Source organism: Rhinoderma darwinii, chromosome 4 (assembly GCF_050947455.1).
Source record: "Rhinoderma darwinii isolate aRhiDar2 chromosome 4, aRhiDar2.hap1, whole genome shotgun sequence".
Lineage (NCBI taxonomy): Eukaryota > Metazoa > Chordata > Amphibia > Anura > Rhinodermatidae > Rhinoderma > Rhinoderma darwinii.
The window spans coordinates 369,858,078-369,872,129 of record NC_134690.1 but is presented as its reverse complement, the minus strand read 5'-3'; the positions used below and the strand labels follow the sequence as shown (position 1 = coordinate 369,872,129).

The 14,052-nt window shown below is 37.1% G+C and overlaps 1 protein-coding gene across 1 annotated transcript in view; it reads right to left on the bottom strand.

Moving 5' to 3' along the window:
* PCSK2 (proprotein convertase subtilisin/kexin type 2) overlaps window positions 1–14,052 on the bottom strand; it is a 134,948-nt gene that overhangs the window by 41,430 nt on the left and 79,466 nt on the right. Inside the window, exons 4-5 of the mRNA XM_075863104.1 lie at window positions 12,602–12,710; window positions 10,657–10,694 (exon numbers count right to left, since the gene is read on the bottom strand). Coding sequence (XP_075719219.1) covers window positions 10,657–10,694; window positions 12,602–12,710 — 147 coding nt within the window. The remainder of the gene's footprint in view (window positions 1–10,656; window positions 10,695–12,601; window positions 12,711–14,052) is intronic.

The following is a 14,052-nucleotide window of genomic DNA, read 5'->3' as shown; positions in this document are numbered from 1 at the left end:
AAATGTAAAAGAGAAAATTTCTTAATGAAGTAAAAAAAAACAGAAAGCGTTTGATTTTGGAATTTAAGCCTCTGACATTCCATGACAAAATCTTAGAGGTCGCCATTCGGCAATAAATTTAATGGGGCATTCGCTGGGGAGTACCTAGAGGTAGGGAGAAAGTGGGATGAGTGCATCCACCAGGAACCGGAATTATAGCACACTGCTGTGAAGCAAACTGCAGGATGGTGGCAGAAGTCTTTCCAGGGCTCTGGCATGACAGCAATAAACAGTGACTAAGATGCCATCTATGGGAAAAATGTGGGTCTCCAGAAACACACCCCACAGTTTTGCTGCAGAAAGTTGTATGAATAGTCCTTCCAGGAGGGAAGTGGGAGAAGAAGCAGGTATCCCCTTGCGGTAATTTAGTCCCCAGGTACTCACAGCGAGTGGATGTGAACCTATGGTCACTAGACCGTGGGGAACAGCAATGTCCGCATCCAAGCCCCATTTTCCAGCAGGTCAATGTGGAGAGCAAAAGATGATGCTGGTTCAGACCCCCGATCAGCCCTTTTGAATGTCCTGCCACAGAGCACCGATGCTGGTGAAGGCACAAGCAGTCAGGAGCAATCGCAGCCTAGCGTTCAGCAGTAGGCTAACTCGCATTCACGCCAAATGACAGCCCCAGGTCCCGAAGCTGACAAATACCAGGTCCCAGGAGTTCCACAGCAGCTCCCAATAAGTTATGGACTAGTATGCCCTGCAGTCTTGGCAGGATGGCTGGCAAATAATAGTATGGTGGGTCATAGTGTTCAGGAGCCTTTCTAAAGCACATTTGCTCAGGCAGACATCAGACCAGGCCCAAGACAACCCCTTTAATACTGTTTTGTAAGGCAGGTTTCACATATATTAGATCAGTGGTTTTAAGTCTGAGCCAGACACAACTGATCACAAAGTTGTGCACTTTGTGCACTGGTCTACCTTCCATAGCCTTACATAGCTGGATAGAAAACACGTCATGCAATGGTTTTCAGTCTAGTGCCGAGAGACATCGGGCATCGGATGCAAAAACTTCCTCGATAGGTAAGCATGGCATCACTTCTGGCATCACTTTCCCTCCGATGTTTCTATACCACCCTGGAGGGAGACAAAACTAAATTGCCGGACATATGTGAAGGGGGCCTTTTAGATCTATACGTGTGCATGATTGTCCTGAGTTCAGTTTTAAGATTTTTAGGTGAAATGACCCCCAGAAATTCCAGGCAGTGGCACGAACAGGAAATATGTATTCTGGGGTTAATTCAGCAAGTGCATTCAAAACCTTCTGTATCAGTGCATGAACCCCTTGCTTCTTTGCATAGTGTTCTAGAATATTAGACAACTGTATATCAAAGTAATAAGCTCTTAAATTGGGCTTTTCAAAGACCTAATAGATAAAAGCCAATTGTAGAACCCTCTCTGTAATCCAACACCATGAAAAAGAAAAATGACTCATCCATACAAGTACTGAAGTTATTGCAATTTTCATTGAAGACCATTTCTACATGTGTTCTGTTGTATACCCACCCACTACCAAAGGTGTGGGCATGGTAAAAGCTATTGAAAAGTATTATCTCAGGGCACAAAGGACAATACCATTGCTACAGTTTACTCTCATCCAACTAAAGCCTACACAAGACGTGATACAGCTTGGAACTTAATACGAATACAAGGCTCCAACTAAGACTTGAAGTTCTATTAAGACTTATAGAAGACAGAACACATACTAACATATAGGACAGTGCCACCTAATCAATGACTGAATTAAGAAGGAATAAGATATTACTTAGTAGATAATATAGTTACTTCTTCAACAAATACATTCAATTCTTTGTATAATGAAAAGTTATGCACTTTTTCAATATCAATTCTGTATCAATTCCTCGTTGTATTCAAAATCTCTGCTTGCAGTCATTCAATGGGAACCTTCATTGTTTACATGCAGTGAATAAAAATCTCTCCTGGTCATGTGATGAACACACAGATGCATGGACTACAGTTACAGTACAGTTATTTGAAAACGTAGGAAATTTGCAGGTAAAAACCGAACCTAATTGTGTGTTCTTTGCGGTTTTTACATTTTGATGTTTAAATCGGTGTATTTTCATGCTGCAGATTTTGGTGCCTTTTTCCTTACAACTAGACAGATACAATTCGCAAGATAACGCAAAATAAATTGACATGCTGCGGATGGCAAAATACGCATCGCAGGTCAATTTACGTGCAGAAAAAAAAAAACACAACGTGTACATGAGATTTCCTCAAATCTCATTTATTTGCTAGTACTGTATTATGCTGCGGATTTGCCGCACGTAAATACGCATGGCAAAATCACACGTGATCGTGTACATTGAGCCTAAATATGCAGGGGGCACTGAGGATTATTCAGTGAATATTAATAATAATAATAATAATAATATTAATAATGGTATTTACTTTTAAGGCCGGTCTACACAATGAATTTTGATTGCCTGCGGGTCACAAGGTCACGACAACACTGTCGCAAAAAGTTTGACACAGGCAATTTTACATTTGGGGGTGACCCCATATCGTTGTGCAGCCCTAGTCTTGCTCAAATTTTTGATTGCCGAAATAGTATTGTGCCCTAGAGCACAAAAAACAAGGTACTCTACAATAATGGACACATGAGTATGGATGTAACTGGTAATTCACCGCATGTGTCTTCATTTGAAAGTCCAGGTTACCCCTTGTTAAGGAAGAAAAAATAATATAATAGACATAGTGTTGCACGATAGATAGATAGATAGATAGATAGATAGATAGATAGATAGATAGATAGATAGATAGATAGATAGATAGATAGATAGATAGATAGATAGATAGATAGATAGATATGAGATAGATTGATAGATATGAGATGATAGATAGATAGATAGATAGATAGATAGATAGATAGATAGATAGATAGATAGATAGATAGATAGATAGATAGATAGATAGATAGATAGATAGATAGATAGATAGATAGATAGATAGATAGATAGATAGATAGATAGATAGAGATTTGTTTAGTTTTTTTTTGTTATGTTTGCAAACAGTTTATTAGTAAGTCTTATGTTGGCATACACGAGCATAGAAATTTATAGTCCATTTCTGTTCGGCTTTTTCCAGAAAGCTGATGTAGCGGTGTACGGGCATATAGACTTTCTATTGAGTCCGTACACCGCTACATCGATTTCCGTAATAAGCCGAAAGCAAACTAAGCGGCTCAGCGGTCAAACGTGCACTTCTGCTGCTTCATTTTAGAGATTGATGGAGGTCTCAGTGCTCGGACCCCACCAATCAAAACTTCTGACATGTCACTATGACATGTCAGAAGTTTGTTGAACGTTTAGTTACACTTTAAAACGTTTTCAATCTTGCTGACAAACATCAGTTTTTAGATTCCAAGTAAATTGAAGATTATAATGATAAATGTGACACTTCACTTTTTGATTCAGAAGAATCATGGCCTAGAAGCAGATTATATTCATAAAAGAAAAATCTCTAGCATTATCAATGCTAGAAAATATCTTGCACTGAGCAGATGGAAATACGAGCGCTGTTTTCCCATGAATGCCATTTTCTTGTTAAATTGAAAAACGTGAAAAATACACCTTTTTGAATTCACCTTCCGGCTTTCTGTAGATCCTCTCGTAAAAGCAATTTACATGTAAGAAGAAAGCAGTGCCAAGAAAGTCTGTCCTACTCAACATTTAATAGAAAAATAACAGCGATATAAATATTAGTTCAAATGTTTGATTTATGAAAGCATTGTGAATTGTGATTTATCTGCCACATCTTGTATATCTTATCTGTAGCCGATGTATTTCTCTTCAACAGCCCCAAAAGAAGCAATGATTTTTCAAAATATTGGAAAAAAAATTCTCTGTCTATCAATCTACAGTGCTGTGAAAAAGTTTTTACCCCTCCCCTGATTACTTCTGATGATCCAATTAATTTTAATATAAGATAAAGACAACATGAGTGAACACAATTTGAAATGATCACTCCATTTATTGAGAATAAAGATCTAATCAAAACCTAGATCACCCATGTGCTAAAGTTATTGCCCCCCTAAACCTAATGTTTTAGTTTGGCTACATTGGAGGGTTTTCCCGCATGAACTGCCCGTTTTAACGTTTTGCCACAGCATCTCGATGGGATTCAAGTCAGGACATTGACTCGGCCACTCTAAAACCTTAATTTTGTTTCTTTTGAGCCATTCAGAGGTGGACTTGCTTGTGTGCTTTGGATTATTGTTCTGCTGCATAACTCAACTACGCTTGAGCTTTAGGTCACAAATTGACAGGTGGCCATTCCCCTTTAGGATTTTCTAATAGACTGCAGAATTCATGGTTCAATGAATTATGACAAGTCGGCCAGGTCCCGCATAAGTAAAGCAGCTCCAGACCATCACGCTACCACCACCACCACCATGTCTGACTGTTGGTATGATATTCTTATGGTGGAAGGCAGTGTTAGCTTTACACCAGATGTAATGAGACCCATGTCTTCTAAAAAGTTCCATCTTTGACAAATCTCTCTACAGAATATTATCCTAAAAGTCATCTAGATGTTATTTGCAAATGCGAGACAAGCCTTTGTGTTCTTTTTGGTCAGCAATTGTCTGCACTTTGCAACTCTCCCATGGATTTTTTGCCCAGTGTCTTTCTGATTGTGGAAACCTGTACATTGACTTTAACTGAGGAAAGTGAGGCTGCCAGTTCTTTAGATGTTCGTCCTGGTTCTTTTGTGACCTCTTGGATGAGTCATTGATGCGCTCTTGGTGAAATTTTGGTAGGCCGGCCACTCCTGGGAAGGTTCACCACTGTTCCAAGATTTCTCCATTTTTGTATAATTGCTCTCACTGTGGTTCGCTGGAGTCCCAGAGCCTTAGCAATGGCTTTGTAAACCTTTCCAGACTGGTAGATTTCAATGACTTTGTTTGGCATCTGTATTTGAGTCTCTAGAACGTGGCATTATCTGCTGATTTTTAAGACCTTCTAGCCGGCTTCACATTGCCAGAGGTTCTATTTAAGTGACGTTCAGATTAAACATGTCTGGCAGTATTCATGTCTGGGTGTGGCTAGTGAAATTAAACTGATGTAGTAAGGGGGAAATTACTTTTTCATATAAGTTATCTTTGTCTAATATTAAAAGTAGTTTGATGATCTTCAACATAAGTGTGAAAAATATGCAAAAATAGAAGAGGCTGGGAACTGTCTATCTTATTATGTTTTGTATTGTTTATATATCATCCATTTTCCATACTGTCAGCAATGATATCTAAACCCTAACGATATGTTATAGAGACCTGTACATTGTAAGTGTACCCTTGTTATAGTAACTTAAAGGGATTTTACCGTTTAATATAAATATAACTGAAAAGTTCTACAAATTTGTAAATATACTTTGCTTTTCAATTCCTCATTTTCAAGAAATTTGTTTGCTGTCAGTGAATGAGAACACTCTTGTTTACATTCAGAATCAGCAAACCTGTACATACCTAGTCCAGTTCTCAGCTTAGAAGTAGAAACCATTGTATCCAATCAAGGCAATGCTGTTATCTAAACAACCTGGACTAAAACAAGTGATGATATAAGATCACATCAGTCAGGAGTAAATGTAAATTGCAGAATACGTCTTAAATCAAGTAGCTGCAGTTAGGCTAGAAGAATGTTTTGGGTCTTCCTTTTGTTCCCTTTATTTTGTAACTGTTTTGCATGTTTTCTATATCATTTTTTTTTATATATCATTTTTTTAAAGTTTCGTAAGCACTGCACTTTTTATATTAAAGCTTAAAACTTTGATAAGTTTGGTTTTCAAATGCTATAAAGAATAGATTGCCTTTCTTAGCATGTGTTAACTGAAACAGTGTGTGCGTATTTTTGGTACCTGTCAATGATCGCTGGTTCAAGCCCCCTAGGGGGACTAATAAAATGTGTAAAAAAAGTTTAAGAAAGTTTTTAGTAGTAAAAAAAATATATATATTAAAAGTAAAAAAAGAAAGCATTTTTCCTCTAAAGTAATGTAAAAAATAAAAAATCAGCAAAATTGGTATTACTGCATCGGTAAATGTCGAAACTATTACAATATAACATTTAACTCACACGGTGAACTTTACATTTTTTTAACAAATATTTTTTTCTTTGTAAAATTTGTGAAATGTAAAAAAACCTGTATACATTTGGTATCACTGTAATCAAATTGAATAAAGAATAAAGTTACGTTTACTGCACGGTGAAAGTCCTAAAAACGAAACAAAAAACACAATGAAGGAATCGCAGTTTTTTACAATTTCAGCCCGCTAAGAATCTTTTTTCAATTTCCCAGTACATTATATGGTACTTGAAATGGTACCAATAGAAACTACAACACCTCCGGCAAAAAAATAAGCCCTAACATTACTCCATTGACAGAAAAAATTAAAAAAATTATGAAAAACTAAAATGAAAAGGCAAAAAATGTCTTAGTCCTGAAAGGGACTTTAAATAAAAACAAATGATTTAAAAAAAAAAAAGAAAACTGCCCTGTACCATGTATTATATGTAGTACTATAAACTAGTGAAGGTGGGAAATATTTTTGAAGTTGAAACATTTTATCTACCATTTTTAAAGCAATTTGTAGCATTATTCATATAGCCTGGTCAATTTAGCTGTGAAACTATGCACCCTGTAAAATGTATGATATAAACACAAGATTCTGGAGAAAACTCAGAAAGGACTCAATTTATTTGAATTTTATTCTCATAATTATAAGAACGGTGATGGCTTGGCATTCTGCTAAACATAATAATGGTTTTCTATGTAGTAACCACTTGGTTTTAGTAAATAATAGAGCTTGAACACATCAAATCTTTTACACTTCACATTTAATTTGGTTTAGTTGAGCTTCGGTGCAAGTCGCTTGAATAGCTTAATCATAAGTGACAATAGTTTAACAATACGATGCCCACAGCCCATCTGCTGTGGAAGTAACTAATGAAAATTGGAACTTTTCTAAAATTAGAGCTATTGTTGTCTAATTCACATGTGCTTAGCCGCTCCACATTATTATGTACTCAAGGAAGGCATTAAAATGTACAAATTCAAGAAGTTTTAAAATGTTTTCAACTTATCTCAAAACAGATTTACTGTACTGCACAAATTTTAAATTATTTCCCATTCTGTTATGGGAAATTCACAAAACTCAGTTATGATGTCCCTGGATTTTATATGCAAGAGAATAGTGTAGGAGAGATACAATTTATAAATTTCCTGCCTTATATTTCGATTTTTGTTAACAGAGGACAGATGTATAGTAGGTATGATACCATTATTGGCTAACCAGAAAAATGATGAATGCGAGTTTTCAGGGCACACAGGCTCCTTCTTCAGGCATGTTTAAAAATGAATAACTTAGAAAAGAGCACAAGTCTAAGGCTAGATTCACACGACCGAGTGCAAACTCGGATGTGAAAAACTGCAGTTTTTCATGTCCCATTTGCACCCATGCGGGACTCGTTTTCACGGATCCCTCATAGACTTGAGTATATTGAGGGATCCATGAAAACGGAAGAAAATGGGACATGTCCTATTTTTCCACAGACCCTTCGCATGGTCCATTCACCATGTGAACGGCCCCATTGAAATACATGCCTTGTTTTAACGGTTGTCACACAGACGTATACTACGTTCGTATGGATAAGCCCTTAGTCATTCATTTGTAAACCTGCCTGAAGAAGGAACCTGTGTGCTCTGAAATCTTGCATACATAATTTTTATTGTTAACAATGCATAATTATTTATGGCTAACATGGTACTATGCAATTTTTTACTATATATATTTTTGTTAATAGAGGAGAAAGACAAATTGTGTCTCTTTTGAACCTTCTTTGAAGGTTTCTTTTTCTATAGAGACCACATAAGGAACCTAGCAGAAGATGAAGAAGAAACAAAGTCTTTGAGGGGAATTTATTTAGACAGGTGTTTCCTACTCCAGTCTTAATCTAAAGAAAATTGGAGTAAAATGTTAGAATAATAAATTAGGCGCATTCTGGACGTCAGAAAATAAAATCCTAGCTGGCATAAATTTGCGCTATAATTTATGCTAGTTTTATGGTGTAAATTATAGTAAATTTATTGGGCCCTGTAGCCCTGCCTCTTTCTATAAGCTCCACCCACTTTTCTTAAAAGTGAAAGAGGCGGCGTAAAAATAAAAAAGTTGACTTTTCTATGCCATAAAACTGGCATAGAGGGCTTCATAAATTCCACCTTTGTATTTCATATGCTATCACACACAAATGCACATCTTTAATTATTGCATGGGCTGCATTGTTTGTTTAGTGTGATAGCTAGGGTTGGATTATAGAGGCTGTATACCAGGGCTCTCCATCACCTAGGGATGTGCAAGGATTCTGTGCTTTTGATGGAATGAATATCACAGTCAACTACGGTATTGATTCCGTCAAAAGGACGGCACCCTTGCACAACGGGGACAAACAGAAAACATTTGCACCGGATCCGTCACCATTGAAATTAATAGTTTCCGTTTGTTTCAGTCAGAGTTCCGTTCATTTGTTCCCCTGATGGAAAGCTCAGACGGAATCCAAAAACAGAGCCCTGACCCAGATGTGAACAAAGCCTATGAAACACACTCACTGAAACTAATCCACTATCTATCTGTATTTTGTGCTTTACTATCTCTCACTCTCTGTCTGATGTCCTCTCTCTCCTGACTGTATCCCCAACCTTAAAGTAGCAGCATTTTCTGGTTGGTCCGTTTATAGTGGTTATGAGTTATATGACTGTCATCCACTGAGTCATCAGTGACTCACACCTATACCATTCATGATTAGCTGTGCTAGTGGGAGGGCTGCCTGCATTATGGGGAAACCCGCCGGACTGCCGCCTCAGGTCATCGGATCCTTCTTCTCTGCCTTCTTGTCTTCTTCTGATCTATAAAATAGCAATTGCTATTTTGAACGAATCTTGCGGAGTGAATCCTAAAAGTTTAAGATTCATGAAAACCCGAAACGTTTGGGAAATTAGTAACGCATTTGATTTGTATAGAATCAAATCGCTCATCTCTATTCCTTAGGATTGGGGCTTCATTTTGCCTCCAAAGTGGTCTAATGTCAAACTTACTAGTAGACATCTGGTGGTAACGTGTATTTTTTATTGATATTAGGAAATAAGGATAATCATCTGCGGACACCTTTATTTACTGGTTGAGCCAAAGAATTTGCATGTTAAAATCCAATATACTGAACTGGTTTTCCTCAACATTAGAAATTCGGGAGCAGTTCAGCTGCTCTTATACTCTTAGATTGCCATTGGGTCCTGTTGGCATTGGCAGAATCTGCTAACACTAATTTAATGTTTATGTCCAGCTTACGTTATCTACCATATTACACCAGGGAGGAGACCCCACCATAATATTTGCCTCGGGGCCTTCACAAACTTTGATCTATGTTTGATCTATCAATGATAATTGTTAGGTTGAACTAATTAATATGACAAATTCAGCTCTGCCACACTGAGAAACTTATCTTTGTATATACTTGTAAGTAAATATTAGTAATTAAAATTTATCTTTGTACACCATTATACATTTAAACACTTTCTTTTAAGGCACACTAGGAAGCTCCTCACCTATAAGTGTAAAGAAAATACTGTGTATATATATATATATATACATATATATATATATATACATACATACATACATACATGGCGGGCTATCATACACTATAGCATGTAAAGTAAGTAGAGTGGAGGGTGAGATTTGGTCAAGACCATTGCACAGTGGACACAAAATAGTAGTAATGCCCTAAGACATGTTTCTTCTGCCCTATGAAACTTTTACCACGTTCTCAGATTGGTATATAGTGGTTCAGAACGCACTAGACAATGTATGTGCACGAATAGGGTCCCAATCCAATCGTAGTGAAAAATAAGAATTCGGCACAGAAAAGTTTTGTGTGCCAAATACTTATTTTTCAAATACTCAGATTAGTTATAAATATAAAAACAAGTAGACAACAGCATTTTTTTTATTTCATAGATAGTCTTAAATATCTGAAAATTGTGGCAAATGTGAAATGCCTGAACATAGCCTAAGGGTTTATGCACACAAGCGTATTAGGACTCTGTACAATCTCTGATGTGTAGGGAATTATAACACAGCCCCCTTAGAAGCGTGTAGGACCCTACTGAATTTCCATATGCCTCTTGGCAAGCTTCATTGGAGGCTGTATTATTGAGGTGCTGTATTCTCCCCCAAAAGCCTTGAAAGAATGCCTCCATAATACAGTGCCATACAGCAGCAAATGGAGTGCCTATGGCTTTGTAGTATGGAGCCATTGCTGTGGAAACGGAGGTTTACCCTTTATCTATGATCACAACACCTAAATTTACAATTGCATGTCTTTTTTTCTGTCTTGTCCATTTTAATTAGAGTATGTTGCTAGGTGATTTCCCCCCGATCTCATTTGTATGCTACCATCTCTATTACAATTACAACAATTTATAAATGCAGTTAACAAAAGATCAGTAGTTCAACTCTTAACATGGTTGCTGCAGTCTCTTTGATAATGAATGACTGTGCCACCTACAAAAACCTTTAAATGTTCTAATGAACTATATTATACTCACATAATTTGAGGCAAGATCTGGGTGAAGGTAATCTATTCCTGAAATCAAAAGACATTTATTAAACAAGTCTGAAAAAACACATGTCTTCTACAGATAAATGAGGACAAATGTAAGAGACTTGGAGGATGAACTGGAATGGTTTCCACCTGACAGTTTTATGCTCTCAATTTATGCATAACACAGACATTTATCAGGATAGAGATGACAGGAGGATGACATGAGTCATGCCCTCGAAAAGGCAAGAAATTGGATTGTTTTTGTGGAAGTTGTAAATGGAAGTTAAATTGATAACTGAAGTACTGTAAAAGCCTCGCGGCTTCACTTCACTCTTGTTTATAGAACAGATATAAATATCTAAATCTTACAAAAAAAATAAATCCTTTATAATATTGATGTTAGTCAAGCAATCCATTAATCTACTTAACTGTCTATTTTACATTGCAAATTGCATACTTTAATACTTTAATAGAATAGGATGTACTCATTTTCTATTTTTTCACTGTATATTTTGTAGAATTATAGAAACATAGGAATCAAAATGGCGGCAGTAAAGAAAACATGGTCAATTTAGCCTTCCCTTTGTGTGTTCGGGTCCATGGACATGTCAATGTTGAATTACGGACCTGTATACACTTCGTGTGACACGATAAGACAACATTGTTACTAGAGCTGGATATGCCCATTATTTTTTGTTTCTCGTGAATCTATACAAAAACCTCCATGTGCCTCAGTCTATAGGCGCTGCATTTTGGACAAAATAAATCTGTAACATTGTCATGTACATGGGCTCATATTTTGTTCTCCGTAGCGATATATCTTTATATATTTTTTTTACATATGTCCCAGTAAGGTTATATGCACACGTAGCGGTAATCCTGTGGATTTTCCTTTCAAATTTACGGACAGAAAATCCACTGTGGAATACTGTACTAGGCATATAGATCAGATCTGAACAAAGTTTTATGATCTAGAGCTATTTTAGTGGCATTCTTAACAAGAGATTGAGTAAGGGGGGAAGAGGGCTGATGCATCGGATAGCAATGAACTTTTGGGCAAAGAACAAGGTTTCCTGAAACAATATTCTAATATAGTGTGGTCAGTTTTTTCCCCCAAGAAGGCAAACTATTGGTATCAAGAAAGGATAAGAAGTCTACAGTTTTGGTCCAAAATAGCTATAAATGTGTCCATGCCAAAAGTCTTCCCCTGTGTTCAGGCATTTAAATGTAGGAACCCAATCCGTTCTTAGTGGCAATAACTGGCTCTGATAGTCTTGGTAAATAATGTATATGATATTAAGCTGGTTGTCAACCTCAGGTTGATACTATGAGAGTAGATTCAATGGCTTCCTGTAAAATTCTTGTGAATTTGTAATATTTGGCTTCACTTTGTATGCCACGGGTAGAGGAGTAGAGAAGAGCTAGTATCAGATAACTATATAATATAGAATTTCTCTTCCTAAATATATTTAATGCAAATCGGCTGTTGGGGTGTGAGGTAAGCATGGATATTTATGGAAACATCTTTAAATGAAAAATCTTTTGGCCGTGGGACAGTGACCTCACATTCGACCAACACTATATGTTGGTCAAATGACAAGACAATCTTTAACATTTCAAAGACGTTTCCATAAATGTGCATACTTACCTCACACCCATTTATTTGTAAGACATTGACAAGAATAGGAGATAATAGAAGATAAAAAGATGCTAGATAGATAGATAAATGATAGATAGATAGATAGATAGATAGATAGATAGATAGATAGATAGATAGATAGATAGATAGATAGATAGATAGATAGATAGATAGATAGATAGATCTATAATATGATATATATATATAATTTAATATAAAATGTGAACGTGAATTCAGTTACTATAGTAATGAAACTTGAATAATTTTTTGAGATTCTTTAAAATATTTAGAAATTCTGTTTGGTCCTTACCATCATCCATTATTGCTATAGTAACTCCTCTTCCTGTGTATCCCAGCTCCCAAGCTTCTGCTACATTTAAATCAAGTCCTGGGGTCCCATCTGCTTGACCTGTGTTGATCTTATAAGTCAAATACAAAAATGACAACAGGTCACCTGAGAACAAACAGCAATAAAATCTAAGTAACACAATTTAAAATGGTATTGGTATTAATACTACTACTAATACTATTAATAATGACAATTTTGTGTATATATACAGTGGAGGAAATAAGTATTTGATCCCTTGCTGATTTTGTAAGTTTGCCCACTGTCAAAGTCATGAACAGTCTAGAATTTTTAGGCTAGGTTAATTTTACCAGTGAGAGATAGATTATATAAAAAAAAAATAAGAAAATCACATTGTCAAAATTATATATATTTATTTGCATTGTGCACAGAGAAATAAGTATTTGATCCCCTACCAACCATTAAGAGTTCAGCCTCCTCCAGACCAGTTACACGCTCCAAATCAACTTGGTGCCTGCATTAAAGACAGCTGTCTTAAATGGTCACCTGTATAAAAGACTCCTGTCCACAGACTCAATTAATCAGTCTGACTCTAACCTCTACAACATGGGCAAGACCAAAGAGCTTTCTAAGGATGTCAGGGACAAGATCATAGACCTGCACAAGGCTGGAATGGGCTACAAAACCATAAGTAAGACGCTGGGTGAGAAGGAGACAACTGTTGGTGCAATAGTAAGAAAATGGAAGACATACAAAATTACTGTCAATCGACATCGATCTGGGGCTCCATGCAAAATCTCACCTCGTGGGGTATCCTTGATCCTGAGGAAGGTGAGCGCTCAGCCGAAAACTACACGGGGGGAACTTGTTAATGATCTCAAGGCAGCTGGGACCACAGTCACCAAGAAAACCATTGGTAACACATTACGCCATAATGGATTAAAATCCTGCAGTGCCCGCAAGGTCCCCCTGCTCAAGAAGGCACATGTACAGGCCCGTCTGAAGTTTGCAAATGAACATCTGGATGATTCTGAGAGTGATTGGGAGAAGGTGCTGTGGTCAGATGAGACTAAAATTGAGCTCTTTGACATTAACTCAACTCGCCGTTTTTGGAGGAAGAGAAATGCTGCCTATGACCCAAACAACACCGTCCCCACTGTCAAGCATGGAGGTGGAAACATTATGTTTTGGGGGTGTTTCTCTGCTTAGGGCACAGGACTACTTCACCGCATCAATGGGAGAATGGATGGAGCCATGTACTGTCAAATCCTGAGTGACAACCTCCTTCCCTCCACCAGGACATTAAAAATGGCTCGTGGCTGGGTCTTCCAGCACGACAATAACCCGAAACATACAGCCAAGGCAACAAAGGAGTGGCTCAAAAAGAAGCACATTAAGGTCATGGAGTGGCCTAGCCAGTCTCCAGACCTTAATCCCATCGAAAACTTATGGAG